Source organism: Arthrobotrys flagrans, assembly GCF_004000055.1.
Source record: "Arthrobotrys flagrans strain CBS H-5679 chromosome Unknown unitig_3, whole genome shotgun sequence".
Taxonomy (NCBI): Eukaryota; Fungi; Ascomycota; class Orbiliomycetes; order Orbiliales; family Orbiliaceae; genus Arthrobotrys; species Arthrobotrys flagrans.
Genome location: NW_027137547.1, coordinates 223530 through 239561, shown reverse-complemented (window position 1 = coordinate 239561; position 16032 = coordinate 223530). Strand labels below are relative to the sequence as shown.

Below are 16032 nucleotides of genomic sequence, written 5' to 3'. Positions count from 1 at the left end.
CTTCATAAGAAGTGGTGGTTTATATCGTATATTAGGATACACTAGCTAAACCCCTTGCGAAATTGCGAGGTTGGGGTTGCATGAATGTTTGAACGGACGAACTTATCATTCTGACTGTGCTGCATGAGGGGTGATGGTGAATTCCGATAGCCAAATCAATGAATATTATTGATACAATCCGATGCTAAGATATCAAGATGCATTTACTGCTTAACCAATTTACCTCTCATAGGTTCATAGAACAGCGTCATTTTCCCATTCACCTTCTTAAAAACGAACAAATCCAATCCCCAACCGCTCTTCGTCGTAGCACTGCCAAACGATTAGCCACTTTTTCAAAAGAAGGGGAGTAATGAGGAGAAAAAAAACTTACATATCGAATCCCGACCAAACACAGGTGAACAACGGCGCCGCCCTAAACTTTCCCTCAAATCCCGTCCCAATCAACCCAGCTCCATACCCAAATATGCTAACCTGCTTCCCTCCCTGTCTCCAAATCAGTTGATCTGCTTTTGATAATGCATCCACACCATGGATTTTTAATTCTTTTAGAGTTAGAATCTCGTTTTCGAAGGCGATACGTGCGATGCCGTCGGGTGAGGTGTAGGTTCCAACGTAATCGTCTGTTACGATGGAGTTGTAAGCTTTCCAGATTGCCGGAGCAAGTGTGTTATGTATAGTAAACGATAGAGCTAAAGGATCTGTCGTCGCCGCGCCAGCGACAAGTTCCGAATCAGTAGATCCAAGGCTAGTCAGTACGGTGACACCGTATCCGAATTCAGGAAATGCGGAGATTTGGGACAATTGCCCCGGCAGGCCGCCACCCTTGAAATAGATGTTGTAGGCTGCGTAGTCAGGCATTATGGCGCGGTAGGATTCCCAGGGGATACCGACGCTGGTTATGGCGTCGGTGTTGTAGTGGATTGAGCGTAGCCAGTTGAGGCGTTGGGAGGGAGAGATCAGGAGGGGGGAGCGGGAGAGGAGGATTTTGCGGAGGAAGGTGGCGAGGTCGTTGGTGGTGGAGAAGATGCCACCGGCGCTACATATTATATATTACATACATTAGCATGTCGGGCTATTTGTGAAAATTTGGATTCAGGGAAGGGGTGGACATACGGATCGTGAACGGCCGGAACGGTTAGATCTACCATGTTTCTGGAGTTTGGAGTTACGATGTCCTTGCGGAGGGCACATGGGATTGCACCTGCGAAGGTGTGGCCCATATTTAAGGGGTCGAAGATGTCCTTTTTGATAGAGGAAGCCCAGGATTTAGTCTCCTTCTTGAGTTTCTTGCGGTAGTTTCCCGTGGCAAGGCCGAGGATTGAGAAGCCGGTGTTTGAGTCTGAGACGTTAGCTATAGACCCTTTTCATATATATAGATGTATACGTACAGCTGGGGGTCTCGCCGACCTGCCAGATCAAGTCGTTCTTGGAGACGGTGTTGAGAAGTTCCCGAGGAGAGGTATTATGCTGATAATACTTTTCGATAAAAGTATCCTGACCGGGGACGGGGGGCCATATGATATCAGCGGTGGAGTTGATTATCATTTCTCCCATATCTCTCCCAATACCGGCTCTATGACTGCCCAACTGTCCGAGAGTTATATCTCCGGCTTCGTCCTTAAATTTACGGGGTAGTTTGAACTCCGGCAGAACATCCTGAAGCCTTGATTCCAACGTCAACTCCGGCACAAACTTCTTAAGCTGTGCTTGTCTGCTTAACACCAATGCCTCCAGAACGGCAAAAACCTTTGAAACAGATGCGATCCTATAAATCGAGTTTCCATCTACCTTAGCAGGGGAGACATGTGCAGATTCGTTCAGCCGTTTTCTTCCATGATGGAATTCGTAGATTTTCCCCTTCGAGGAGTGGACGATGCTGATTGATAGTGCGTCTTTGCTGGAGAATGTATCTGCTTTCAGGGTGAGTTCTAGTTGGGCTAGAGCTAGCTTTACGGCGGGATGTTGGATTACGCGGGGGTCGTCGAGGAGGAAGGGGGGTGGTGGGGGGACGCAACGCCATTGGGGGGAGTTGAGGATGGGGGAGGAGTCTGAGGCTAGGATGGTGTTTCCTGAGTATAGATTTGGGGTTTGACGTCTTTGGAGAGGAGGGATTGAGGGGTTTGGGGCTAGATACTCTTGATGTTAGTGTCGTATAGTCTCGAGGGGGCATTTTTATATTGGAGAGGAGAGGACTTACTGTCTTTGACCACATACAGGGTAAGAAACATTCCTACAGAAAATCCAATGGCCGTCCAGCAAGTGTTCATCAACCACTTCTTTCCACTCTTCTTCTTCACATCAACCTCTACCTCCTCCGTCATCGTCGTCAACTTTTCATTAAGCAAAGGTCGTGACTCCATCGTTTGATATCCTCTCTGGTTATATTCATACGACCGAAGTCTGGCTTCAGTCTTTTTACGGCGACCATCCTTATTATTTATACTCGGCATCTTGAGGTTGCTGAACTACCCAGCTAACTGGTACTGGTTAGTAGTATCAGTTTCACTTCGCCGTTCTTACGGTAACATTAGAGTTGAGTTTCCTATTCTGCTCAATATATTCCTTATTTTTGTTCTTACCAGAGTTTGCTCCGTCTGTTAACGTACTTGTGACACCAACATGCAGGTTTGAACTGAGCTAACTCGCTCGAGATATCGATCTAGAGCTCGGTGGAGACGATGTTGATTCAAGATGTCTGAAGTCTGGGATCCCGTCCGGCATTTGGCCATTCCAAGGCCAGGCTAAGTACTTGCAAGTGGCCCGTGGTAGCGAACCTGCAGGAGCCTCAGCCGCCCAGCGGCCTCGTCGACCTGGAACTGGAAGGCCAAACGGCCTAGACTAGGCTTGCTATAAAACATTACTCCACCGAATTCCTCAACTTGCGCTTTGGGCGCTGCGCCATTTCTAAGAGCTTCGGCTTCCCCAATCCGAACTCCGACTCACTTTCTCTCTCTCTCCTTCTTGGAATAATCCACTCTTTGAATTACCGAATCAATAACGACTTTGTAACCTCTTTTTGCTTTCGACGGCTCGTTGTCGCCATGGGTCTGTTCAGCAAGCTCAAGGGGGACAAGGACAGGAAGAACAATAGACATTCCGTCCAGCAGCTGCCGTCTCCCGGAAGCACGTCTGGTCAGAGTAATCCTTCAGCTAGCGGAAGCGGCGCTGGTCTGCAGCCACCATCCCAGTCAGGGTCAGTCTCTTTTATCACCATAACTTCGAAGCACTTCCCGCACGTGGGGATTGGCTGGTCGCTGACATTCACGTTTCCTTTCTTTTCGCAGACCCGGCCATAGTTCTGCATCTCTCGTCCCTCCTCCCCACCAAGAGACACCTTCGACTGTTTCGCCAGTTCCACAGCAACAACAACAACCGCTACCACAACAACAACCTCCGTGGGGCTATTCCCCTTCACCAAATCCGAATCCACAGGCTCAAGGCCAGCAGCAGTTCTGGCCGCACCAGGGACAACAGTATGGAGGCTTCCCACAGGCCCCTTATGGCCAGCCGATATACATTCTTCAAAATGGACAGTTAGTGCCCGTCTACACGGGACAGCTCCCTCCAAATGTCAACCTGGCCTCACCGACGGTCGTTTCGCCCATCTCCAGCACAGACCATGGCTTCCAAGGGAATCAATCCCCGGCTCCGGTACCGTTCGATAGTTCGCCATATCAGATTCCGCCCCTCCCGGTACCCCCCTCTGCGCCGCCCTCAGGTTTAACACCCAACCTCTACACCACCCCGCCTATCCTCCCCAGTGCGCCTGTTTCTTCTAACGCGCGCTCACATTCTGAAACTCAAGCAGTGTCTCCGGTGTCGCCGGTCGGCGATTTTTCTCATAGTACTGCTTTCTCGCAGCCGCAGCCGCCTTCATCCACCTCCACATCGGCACCTCTAGATTCTCCTGTGACGCCTCCCGTTGTTCCTAAGCCGATGGCGCGGAAGCCGGTCCCAAGAGCTAGTTCATCGAGTACGCCGGCCACTCCAACCCCACCGCAGCTACCGATCCCGACGACTTCAACGGTAACCCAGGGCATTGGCTCGCTAAACATCTCCGATCCCGCAACAGCGTCGCCCGAACTTCCAAAGCGGAGAGTTCAACTTTCACCACAAGTGGAACAAAAAGTCGAATTCTTGAAGAATCAGGGAAACACCATGGTCGAGGCTAAGGATTACGATCAAGCGATCATGTTCTACTCCATGGCTCTAGACTACAACCCGGACAGCGCGGTCTGTTTGTCGAATAGATCGATGGCTTATACGCAGCTACAACCACCAAAGATGAAGGAAGCGAAACAGGATGCCGAAGCAGCGACGGAGGCCGATCCGTCGTACTGGAAGGGCTGGTCGAGATTAGGCGATGCGTTGTTGGGGATGGGGGAGGCTTCCAAGGCGGTCAATGCCTATAATAAGGCTATTGAGGTCGGTGGGGCGTCGGTTGGGCAGAATACAAAGCATTCGCTGGCGAATGCGAAGAGGGTCGCAGGTTATAGTCAGACTGCGACGACATCTCCTACTATTCCTACAGCTACACAAGCGTCGTCGAGTGGGACGAGGACAACTCCTCAGCAGACACCTACCCGATCCAGCACGCTGTCGTCCAATACACTATTCTCTCCTACTTCTGCGACTAGAACTACGGGCCCAGCGAATCATGTCCCGAGACCAGCTCCGACTTCTACTCCTGCGATCACTGCCTCTACGAGCGCTTCGTCAGCTCCTTCGAGGGCCCAGCCAGCACCACTCAATACTCAGACTGCCCCCCCTTCGCGTACACCTAACGCTACTGTGACGACTGCGCCGGCGGCGACAACCACAACGCCTGGATCTTCGGCGACCCCCACGCCGTCGGCAAATGCGCCAGTGCGGACAACTCAGGCTGCGTCCGGTCTCCCCGCAGTGTTGGAGGAAGCGATCGCAAATGTGGAGGAAGTTGTAAACTCCGAAGCTCCACCGGCATATGCACCGAACCCTAGTTCGACAGATCCAACGATCCGCCATATGTCGCAACAAGCGGTCTTCTCCCAGGTTATTGAACTACGAAATACCCTGCTCGTTAGAAATAAGGGAAGCTTCGTTATCAAACCTTACACTGCCGTTGGTAATATCGATGCAGTGAGAATTGAGTTTGTGGGGATGACTACCCAAGAGCTGACTCCACGCGAGCTCGGTGTTCATCCGGATCAACATCCGTCGTTTTCTGGATACTTCGTGAATAGTTTGTTGTACCCTGGGTGCACATTAATTGATCTAGACATGGAAGTGTCAAAGATCGGAGAAGGGAGGTTCCCGGGCACCTATAGTGTATCTGGGTGCTCTGAAGTTTACAGATCCCAACAGCTGGAAACGGCACCCATCCTCCCTATCACATTATCCTCTGTACATGCACTTCCAGAGGTAACAGTTGATCAAATTGTATCCCGGATGACGGCACTAAAGTATAATCGACTCCTTCCGGAGACGAATATGCAAATGTACGAGAGCTTGAGAAAGTTCTTGGGTCCTGATCCTTACCCGAATCAAACGGACGCGGACAAAGCGAATTTGAGAAATCAAATCACGGATATCTGCTATGTATTGAATAGGGTGGATGCGACAAAATATGTAGACATGTCGAATTGTCGCCATTTGACCAATAATACACTTGGCACGGCAGCACAGGGGATCGGGTTGAAGAATTTTTTATTCCAGATCCTCCTGGGTTGCGAGCTATTGGTTCGGTTGCTAAAGGAACCGGCCAACGCGAGCTATACCGGCTTGATTTCTCATAATATTTCTGCAAATTTAGTTATTGCGGATTTATGGATGCAGAATATTGATACAAAGCGGGAAACTACGCTTACGGGGCTTCCACGACATTTGTTGATTTCGTTGGTGCATCAACGACAGTGTGAAGGGTTGATTAGATTCGCGGAGACGTTAAAGTGGCCGTATATGGATGAAGCGAGGAATTACATCGAAGGGGCTTATAATGATTTGATCACTGGCAAGGCGATCGGGTTTGATATGTGTGATTGGTTGTTTGGGTTGGTGAGGCCTGGGAAGTTGTTTAGGCATTTGATCATGAATTGTTTGGTGTATTCGTCGCCTACGATTCGGGATTTCCAAGGTGCGCCGACGTTTACATGTGGCTTGGTACTTCATAATAGGAGTTACTGGCCTAGGAGGAGCGTGTTAGGTGGTGTTTTGGGCGGTCTGAGAAATTTGACTACGGTCTGCGGATGGATTGGACCGGCTCCCAAGGCGGAAGGGGTTGCTCCCGGATGGTGCCAAGTCGATGCGAGAAAAGTTACAATTCCGATTCCTTGCACTAAGAGCCAGAGGACTGCGGAGGAGTTAGAGGAGGCTAGGGTTGGACCCGACGGAAGGATTATGAATGCTGAAGAGCAGATCAGTGACCTTGCGGATATCAACCAATGGGCTGTTCCATCGTTTCCCTCAAGGTCGAACCCGGATGATTCGACGGTTACGTTTAAGGGCATCCGACTACTTTTACAACAAGATCAAGCGGTTACATCGACTCTTACACCCCTGAAGATTTATAGAGCAGCAGTGGATTTTGATATTTCGGGAACTTTGGTCTCTTATACGTTATACTCGAACCCGACATTTGTGGCGGCGCATCCATGTGTTGGGAGTCATTTGGCGCATAGGACGGAGACGAAAGCGATTCGGAAGACGATTATTCCAGCGGTGGATTTGAAGGAGACTTATTTACAGTACAACAGTTTGCTGGTTATCGATGCAACGTTGAAAGGGGAGGAGGTATTGGCCAGAGCGTGGTGTTCGGAACGAGGGTGTAATGCGGTCATTTGGAGGGGTGATGAAACGTGCTTTGCGTGTGCGGCGCTCATGACTATGAGTACCAATGGGCTGGGATTTAATGTGCTTATTCGGAGTATGTAACTCTGTAATGCAGGTAGGTACGGTGTTTTTAGGGATTAGAGGTGCATGTGCATGGGGTGAGTGCGCGGTGGGGGTGTAACTGGGTATTTTGCGTTAGTGTTTTAGGTACTATGCATATATGATCCAGCGCTGGTTTTATAAATGCCTCTTTTTTATCGCGTATTGTCGATAGCTTGGTTTAGTGCAATGGAGTAGTCCACTTTAGACGCTATTTTCTACTACGTTTTTGGGAGATTGATTAGATTACGTATTAGAGATAGTAGCCGGATTGATAGGTATCTTTTTGTGGATTTGGAGATCTAGTGAATGAGAATGTCTCGTTGATAGCAGAAGACCGATATTAGTCCGGCCAGCTCCGAATTGGGGAGGTATTTAAGGTTTTTGTTTTCCCCAGATTGGACCTGCATTTTCATATCATGTTGGAGAGTTAAACGGTAACAACTCTAAATTGACAACAATGACAATGACGATGACGGATGCAGCGACTGTGGTTACGGGTGAGGTTGTCTAAATTATTTCTCTTGGTAGAGCTGATTAATTAACGGTGATTTGTAAAGGCAACGGTCCCCGCAAGATCCTCTCTAACTCCATCGACCTGAAACCCGGCGACTTCTCGTCAATTCCCATCCTTGACCTAACCCTCGCCTTCAGCCCCCAACTTTCAGACCGCAAGACCGTTGCCTCCTCCCTCTTCGACGCCTGTACCCGCGTCGGATTCTTTTATATAAAAAACCACGGCGTACCCGAACATGTCATTTCTGAATGTTTTGTTGCAGGAAGGGAATTCTTCGAGTTGAGTTTGGAAGAGAAGATGAAGATATATATTAAGGATTCTGAGAATTTTAAGGGGTATACACCCTTACTTGGGGAGAATACAGACCCAGCGGGGAGGGGGGATTTACATGAAGGGTTTGATGTTGGGTATGACTATGCCGAGGAAGGCGGGAAGATGGAGGGGGTTAATAGATGGCCCGAGGGGTTGCCGGGGATTAAACCGCCTGTTACAGCATATTTTTCGGAAATGGTGAAGCTTGGGAAGATGTTATTTCAACTCTTTGCCTTGTCACTCGATTTAGAAGAAAATTACTTTGATAAACTGGTGTCTGGGAAGGGGGGGATTATGAGGTTACTGCATTATCCGCCGCAGAAGGATGAAGGATTGGATACGAAGCAGTTGGGGATTGGAGCGCATAGCGATTACGAGTGCTTTACGATATTGGCGCAGCAGGATGGGGTTGAGGCCTTGCAGGTGCTCAATAAGGGTGGGGAGTGGGTGGGGGCTACGCCCATGGAGGGAACGTTTGTGGTGAACGTGGGGGATATGATGGCTAGGTGGAGTAATGATTTGTATTTGAGTACTATTCGTGAGTTCTTCCCCCTTCTTGCTGATATTCTATCCATATATATTGTGATCTTTGGAAAGGAGGTGGTGTTAATGATATTGGGAGTATAGATCGAGCGATTAATAGAACGGGGGTGAGGAGGTACTCTATACCGTTCTTCTTCGGAGTGGATTACGAAACTACTATCGATGTACTGGAGAGCTGTATTAGCGAGTCTAGGCCGCCAAAATATAAGCCGATTAATGCGGGGGACTATATTAAGCAGAGGTTGAGCGAGACATATTAGACGGATTAGACATGGGGCGTAGCATTGATTTCAGGCTGGGAATGTGAAGGGTGGTAATTGCTGTCGTTCCGGTTCGGGTGGTTATCGAGTTCGGCTATTTATCTATAATTTGCTGCCGGCTATCTTAACTCGAGCTCGGTAAATATGCATAAGGCATGAGCATACATGTGCATATGCGTATATATGTATGTAACACTACGGGTCCGACAAGGAGATACCGACCGAGGAGTTTGTTGGTTATCGGCTCGATAGCCGTGGCGGTAGGGGCTTTAGCTTGGGAGTGTTTACCTGACTAGGTAGATTTTATGCTACCTTTGAAAGAATTGAGGATTTTTTGGATCATCGATCCTAAGACTATTGAAGGTGTGAAATATGTGTTATATATAATATCGATATAAACTTTGCCTGAATATAGCTTACGAACTGTTTGCATTGTTTACCGGCCTTGTACCAATTTGATGGTATCAATGAAAATTCGAAGACTATATATGCCCAAATGATAAAGCGCACGCTGTAAACGAGAAGGTAAATTGATAAATCAGTTGCATTGAGTAGCATAGATTAATGCAAAGTTCATATTTTGTGGTGTATAAATATAAATGCTTCAGTGATTGATCGTATGGTATGCACTGGTCTATATTTCTGCGATGTGACGTGAACCTGCAAGAATATGCAGGGTAAAAATAGGCGTTTGTAGGACGGCCCGTGGGCACACCTATAAAACTACAGGACGTGAATGGATCTTTCAGGTGTGGATAACCTACGTGTGGGTCGGGCTGGCCTGTATGTGAACTAGCCCGTAGTTCTAAGGCTCTTCGTAAACAATTGATTTCAAGTTTCTGGGTTAGAGAATTGAGCATGATGCAATGGTGCGTGGTTTTGCTCCTAATCAGAGTGGACCGTTTGCGATCCATTACTCGAGTAAATTTACGTAAAAATATATAAAGGATGTCTTTCGTTATTCCTTTGGGGTTTTGATTGTGGTTTTTGAAGGAGTAGCGGGCTGATGGTTTTGGACAATATTTAGTTTTGAAACTGGACGGTATGGGCTTGATTCGGTTGGGGTTCGTGAAGCTCATATACTCAAGATGCCTGTCGATTTGGTCCAAATGGCTGCGCCGGGGGTCGAAGAGATCTGATTGATAAAATGGGGTTGTTACTGCTAGGAGATGTCGTGGTATACAAATGAATCGAGATATTTGCGGGGTGGTAGAGTCACAAAGTTGGAGTCAGATTGACAAATCTTTTTCAATAAGGAATTAAAAGAGTCCTACTGAGAAGTACTGTCAAGCGCATTGGATTAACCGTTTGGTTTTACATCATCCTGACAATTTAGGTTTTACATTTAAAGGTTAAATTTCCTTTGGGAACTATTTTCATTATGTTTTGATCCGTTTTCCGAATCTATCGTGAGAACCTTTTGTCTCATAACGAGTGACTAGTATACATCATTCAACATTACTAGAGCGACCAGCTCGTGGCAGGATTAGACATTAAACCGTCTTTTGTGGATAGGCATTAGACATTAATATCGAGTATTATTAAAAATTAAGTGCAAAGCTATGCCTGTATGTGATGCATTCGCTTTGTGAATTCGTGATAAAATTTCGTGGCATTGTTGGGTGGGTTCGTGTTCGTTTGGTTGGAGTTTTATTAAGAAGCTTGACAAGCGGTTCAAGCATTATCGAGGGCGATGTCTTTAGCATGGCTTCTCTTACGAAGGGCTATGCAACTGTAGATGAAGAAGAGGATGCAGCTATTATCGGGGTGGAGGTGTTAGTAAAGTGGATTGGTTTGCAGTGGCTACGGAGGATTGGAATCTTACTTGAGTCCGAGAGTAACGATGAAAATTGAAGGAAGCCAGGCGATGTCGTGCCATCTAATACCCGCTTAGTTTTATATATAAAGAGATGTTTGGGATGGGAATTAGTGGCTTACGTGTAGAGCAAAGCAGCGACGATTCCTTCACCGATTAACCCCAGGCCGAAAACGAGGTATACTCCCAAGGTGAGAGCCGGCGCGAGGTAGGAGAATTTACAGATGAAGAAGGAGATGATGGACCAGAGAAAGACTATGCCGGGGCCGGGTATCATAACTACCCATCCCGTTCTATTTTATTGGGTGGGGCATTAGCAAATGTGTTGTTATTTGTGGTATTTTGGAATGTCATATTTGCTGACAAAACATGTGGATTTGGACTTACCCTTCACCGTAGTCATTTCCTGGCTCGTTTGCATCTGTGATATTGATAATGATGGTCACGATGAGGGTGACGATTGAGTGGAGGGAGATTGAGAGTGTGAGGCCGAATGGTTTTCTGATTCCGGCGCCGCTCCAGGCGGTTGCGGTCTTTGGGGAGGTGAATTTGTTAAAGTTGAACATTGTGATGGTTTACAATCTGGGGTGTGAAAGGTTGGAGGAAAGGTGGAAGTGGGATGATTAACTAAGGTACTAGTTCAATGTATCAAGTCCAAATTGATCAGAAATGGATATTATTTAGGAAACAAAGAGGGATTTATATGCGGCTCTCTCAGCATCAAAGACAACCTGCATTCAGGCGAATAAAGTTGTCGCTTACGCAGAATTCAAGTAACTCACGTCTGCCAAGGGTTGGCTATGCTCGTACGGGTTTCGTACAGCCCACCTTCCAAGACTTTGATCAATGGATCTGTGACGTGGATTGGTAAATCACTGCAAATATGGACTGGGAACAGCTCGATGCGCGATGATGGACGCATCATACTACTAATTCATTCGAACCTAGTATCTCCGATACCCTAGAGTTCCCTTCCCACCATTCCATCGGCTAGCAAAATGCTACAGTTTTTTTTGTGTTATATCTGGCTGGGAAAAGATCGCTTTATAACTAGCCAATTCAAGATACAGTCTTTGCTGCACAAGTCCGAAGCGGCTAGTTTGACGATAGGGAGAGCTACGGCGTCGACTTTGAAGCAACTGGGATTGGCTGCCTCGCATATCGCCTGAATATCCGAGGGAAACGAAGATATACATACACCTTGGGATAGACGGGAGAAGTGGATAAAGATATCTATCTTGATCCTGTCGTTCACGAAATATAGGTGGCCGGTTTGCTAGCGATAGGGCATACGGGAACAACGAAATGCTTTGGAGAGATGAAGTTAGTTCGTGGTATTTGGAGGCTTTTTGGCACGCTCGGGCGAAGATCCGAGGCGTCGTGACGACAACTGATAGTGCCAATGATTTTGATTCGGACTCGGTATCCAAAGAGGATGAGGCATTGACGTTCTGGTTATTTCAGGGTCTGGCGCGGATAGACCAGTTTTCCTGTTGCAAAGGGATTCTGTTAGACGATGGTGACTATTCGAATATCAAATTTTTCGGGCTTGCGGCTTCGCTAGCGCTGATGGTTTTAATTTACTTTGCAAAGCTAATTACAAGTTTTGAAGAGGTTTATTAAAAGAAAGTCCCAACTGGAACTGGGTGGTTTCAAGGGAAGGCGGCTTCATTAATTTCGTCCATAGAGTCCGTGCTTATGTGAATTATAGGTCTTGGTATCATTGACGTTCTGATCGGACGGATGATATAACTTGAACTAACGCATTTCACCTAACACCAATTTGAGGACAGAGAAGAACCAACAGGGATGGCACGACCGCTTCTCCTATATACTATCTTGAATTATCTCCTAGGAAGAATCGTCAGGCATGAATTTGGGTATATATTCTTCAAAAGAATGCAAAAAGTTAGCCACGCTCGGGAAGTTGGGGAAAGGCTAACATGGACAAATTAACATCCGGTATCATCATAAGTTAACATAAACGTTACTCTTTTATAGAAAAGAAAGAAAAGAAACCAAGTATTACCAATCATACGGCATGAATTCAGAGTGTTCCCGTGCCGCTGCGTATCAACATCCTAATCTTTCATACAGAGCTCTTCAGCGGGCCACAAAAAACAGAAATGTAAGCATAAGGAACTGTTAACTCTCGGCAGCTGGAAATCGGCATTTGTGCACCCCCAAAATGCCATCTCTTAAAAACTTTTTGTCCTGAGTAATAGAATCGATTAACCGCTGAGCTTTTCAGTAATCGTGGTTTTTTTTTTTTTTTTTTAGTAAAAAAAAAAAACATATAGGGAAGTGTTAGGTATTTCCATACCTTCCCATTACAAAAAAATCTTATCACTTAATACAATCACACAAGTCTAGCAAACCGTCTATAGACCCATAAACTACACATTTATAAAACTAATTCACTAATTAGTAGACATGAAGTTTAAATGCCTATAAACATACAATTCACAGGCCTATACGCAGGCGATTTACAGGCATATAGACATGCGATTTACAGGCCGATAAACATGCGATCCACAGGCCTGTAAACCTGCCTACCTGTGTTCCTGCCTGCGTTATTACTGTAAACTCCACTTTGATAGCAATTGATCGGGGGAAAGGTCTGGCTTACTGAAGTAAGTGAACAGGGGGGAAGGGGGGGGGAATGGGATTTCCCGACAAATAAAAGTCATATACCAAAGCCGGCTCATGCATAATGTGTTGGGTTTGTTGTAGTGTTAGTTAGCCAATTTTAGCCCGGCTGATGCTCTCGGGCACAAACGCATCGATGTGCCCGATATTTCGTTTAAAGTATCAGTTTTTGCGCTAACTCGAAAGCCAATAAGCTCCTGAATGGTTGCAAACAAGTAGAAGGTTACATAGCCTCCCTCGTTTGTTGGTTCGGTAGTTGGAAGGAAAGCGTTCCGAAGAGAGTATTCGAGCTTTGCTTGACTGACAGGGTCCATGATCTGACGAGGCACACTCCGTAATTCGGTACCATGTTTTTAGGATACGGAGTACGTAAGAACGGATATGGTCTTTCCTGAGGCATAAAAAGAGCCTTGTAAGATCCTTTCGCAAATTTGGAATGGACAATCGAAGTCGTATGATTTTTTGCCATCAAGAATAGAATATGTGGATTCATGGAATGGAGAATGGTATTAGCCCAGCTGCCTAGAGTTGGGGCGACGAAAACGACGGTCACACAGTATGATTGGAATGTGCTGTATGGCCCTGGTGGATCTTGTCTTCATGAAGACGCCAAGAGGACGGTGTCGAACTTTTAGATCGGGTTTTTGGTCTTAATAGTCTACTATAGCATTATTCTGCGGATGGGATTCTATGGGGAACTGATATCGTATTTTTGTTCCCGATAAGTTTGTTTGGCATGTACAGAGTTTTGTGGTAGTATACAGGACAGAGGGAATTAGGTAAAACGTGAGTAATTATCTCAGCCCGTTGTTCAACATGTTCGGAGCATTGTTTGTTCCGCGGACGACGCCACGGATAGCTTTTGAGAGGATTAATTGCTTCATTCCTCTGGGGTTTAGCTTGAGGTTTGGGTTCTTGACGAGTTCCTCTGCGATCATGCCGGAGACTGCAGGGCAGGCCATGGAGGTGCCTTGCATGGAAGTTATGGACCTGCCAATTAATCTGTTAGTGTGACCTTTAGGGAAACGTGCTGGGATAGGTACAGGGCACGTACTGAGGTCCACGGTTATGGGAACTTATAATCGCAACACCTGGCGCATGGATATCGACACATCTGCCAAAATTTGAGAAACTAGCACGGTTATCGTTGATATCTGTGGCGCCGACGGTGATGATTGGAATTTGGGCGGAAAATCCAGCGGGCCAGAAGTTACAGGCGTCAGCATTGTCATTGCCTGCTGCGACGGAAAAGTGCATGCCTGCTTGGATACCCTTTTCCATTGCTCGTAGTGCAGCGGTGGCTCGACCGTTTCCGCCAAGGGACATGCTGACGACGGAGCCTGTGAGAAAGTCAGTAATAGTTACAAGTTGGGATAGATGTGGGATAGATACGGACCTTTGAAGTTAGGATTATTCCTACGCTGGAGGTGGCGTCTATATGCGAATTCAAGACCACCAAGTATAGCGGCGAAAGTTCCAGGGCCGCGACCGGGTAGAACTTTGGCGCCAATCAAATTAACGTTCTTAGAAACACCGAATCGTGTACCGCCGATGGTACCAGAGCAATGACTTCCATGACCACCATCGTCGTTGAAGTTATTCCCGTAACCGGTAAAACCCATTGATGCTCTACCCCCAAATTCGGCGTGTGCGGTATTGATACCGGTATCAAGGACGTAGACGTCTACACCTGCGCCACCACTCTGGTCGAAGCGGTAGCTGTAGTTTAAATCTGTAACACGGCGGCCTTGGGCGTTTACGCGGTTGGCGCTAGAGACTCGTTGAAGGTTCCATGGTGCGGTGCTTTGTATTTGGATACGACCGGTCTGACGTTTTTCGAAGACATGTTCTTCGTCCCAGGAGGTCAAATTATATGCTGCTTCGACGGCTAGATCTTCCTCATCCTGTGGCATGACGGTAGGGTATATTAATCCATTCTTTTCCAATGATCCGATATTCTCTGCGTCTGCCATACCCTCTGCTTCTGATTCCCTCATCTTCATTGTAAACGCTCTAATACTCTTTCCAAATGTTTCAATTCGGATGCCTTCATCGGTTTGGAAGCTGATATAGGAGCTATCACCGAGTTGTTCATCGAATGCGAGGAATTTGTGGACGTCGCGTGGTTCTTTGACGCGGGTGGTGTTGTAACCCATTTCATCGAAGATTTGGGGCCATGGACGTTTTTCGTCTTCGGACATGACGGCGAGGTATTCGGAGATTGGATCGTCGTCTTTAATGGGGACTTTGGAGTGGGATTGAGGTTTTGGACATGGTTTTGTGGCTGGGGGGAGGGTTTTGAGGTTGTGCGCTTGAGCGGCGATTTTATCGCCGTTGCGGTACCAGCGTTTGTTAAGGGACTCGCCGCCAGCGCTGGGAGCGCTGTAAGTGGATTGGATCACTGCCAGAAAGAGGGTGCTGGAAATAATGAGAGACTTCATTTTGATATCCTAGGATTCTATGGCAGAAACAAAAAAAAGAGTGTGGTAGACTGGTCGCACAGCGACAATCCAAAAAAATCTTGAATTTAAGAATCGAATTGAAAAGAATGGAACTTCACGACTAGCGCGAGTGGAGAAAAGATTAGACCCTGGAAGCGATGATGAGTGATGCGGTTGATGGTGGGAGAGTTCTAGTGGGACGGTAGCACGAACTTTATACTCCACGATAGACTAGTTATCCTTTCTAGAACTTCGAACAAAAATCAACTCCATCGGGGCCTTTCATGGGTAAACCATCAAGTCGGGAGTTTTTCTCAAGTAAGAGCACCCCCCGAGTTCCTTACGCAAAGTTAGCAAAGAAGCTTGGAATGCTTCAAAGACACACTACACAGCACATTCAATGTCAGCCTTTACGCTCCCCAGAAAAATCGTACTTAAATTGGAAGCCGCGGAGTTAAGCGGTGACAATTACCATTGATCGAGGTGCAGGTACCCGTGGATGGCCTGGTCAGGTAGCTAATTCAAATTAGGGCTCAGGAGGAGCCTCAGTAAAGATAGTGGAAGGTGGAGGCATGCTTAAGCGCT

General features: G+C 47.0%; 5 protein-coding genes across 5 annotated transcripts; 2 read left to right on the top strand and 3 right to left on the bottom strand.

Annotated features, from left to right (window-relative positions):
• Window positions 1-203: 203 nt before the first annotated feature.
• DFL_001448 (uncharacterized protein) lies at window positions 204-2363 on the bottom strand (the record flags this gene model as incomplete). Its single annotated transcript, XM_067630068.1, has 5 exons — window positions 204-312; window positions 374-1039; window positions 1117-1342; window positions 1392-2129; window positions 2201-2363. 5 exons carry the CDS (start codon window positions 2361-2363, stop codon window positions 204-206), a joined length of 1902 nt encoding a protein of 633 aa, XP_067492749.1.
• Window positions 2364-3044: 681 nt separating this feature from the next.
• DFL_001447 (uncharacterized protein) lies at window positions 3045-6912 on the top strand (the record flags this gene model as incomplete). The annotated part of the gene is made up of 2 exons (XM_067630067.1): window positions 3045-3196; window positions 3288-6912. 2 exons carry the CDS (start codon window positions 3045-3047, stop codon window positions 6910-6912), a joined length of 3777 nt encoding a protein of 1258 aa, XP_067492748.1.
• A 457-nt stretch (window positions 6913-7369) lies between these two features.
• DFL_001446 (uncharacterized protein) lies at window positions 7370-8541 on the top strand (the record flags this gene model as incomplete). The annotated part of the gene is made up of 3 exons (XM_067630066.1): window positions 7370-7409; window positions 7470-8276; window positions 8366-8541. The coding sequence occupies 3 exons, from the start codon at window positions 7370-7372 to the stop codon at window positions 8539-8541; spliced, it is 1023 nt and encodes a 340-aa protein (XP_067492747.1).
• Window positions 8542-10215: 1674 nt separating this feature from the next.
• Window positions 10216-10923, bottom strand: DFL_001445 (uncharacterized protein; the record flags this gene model as incomplete). The annotated part of the gene is made up of 4 exons (XM_067630065.1): window positions 10216-10297; window positions 10367-10420; window positions 10480-10650; window positions 10745-10923. The coding sequence occupies 4 exons, from the start codon at window positions 10921-10923 to the stop codon at window positions 10216-10218; spliced, it is 486 nt and encodes a 161-aa protein (XP_067492746.1).
• Window positions 10924-13800: 2877 nt separating this feature from the next.
• Window positions 13801-15447, bottom strand: DFL_001444 (uncharacterized protein; the record flags this gene model as incomplete). The annotated part of the gene is made up of 3 exons (XM_067630064.1): window positions 13801-13996; window positions 14061-14346; window positions 14403-15447. The coding sequence occupies 3 exons, from the start codon at window positions 15445-15447 to the stop codon at window positions 13801-13803; spliced, it is 1527 nt and encodes a 508-aa protein (XP_067492745.1).
• Between the last annotated feature and the right edge of the window lie 585 nt (window positions 15448-16032).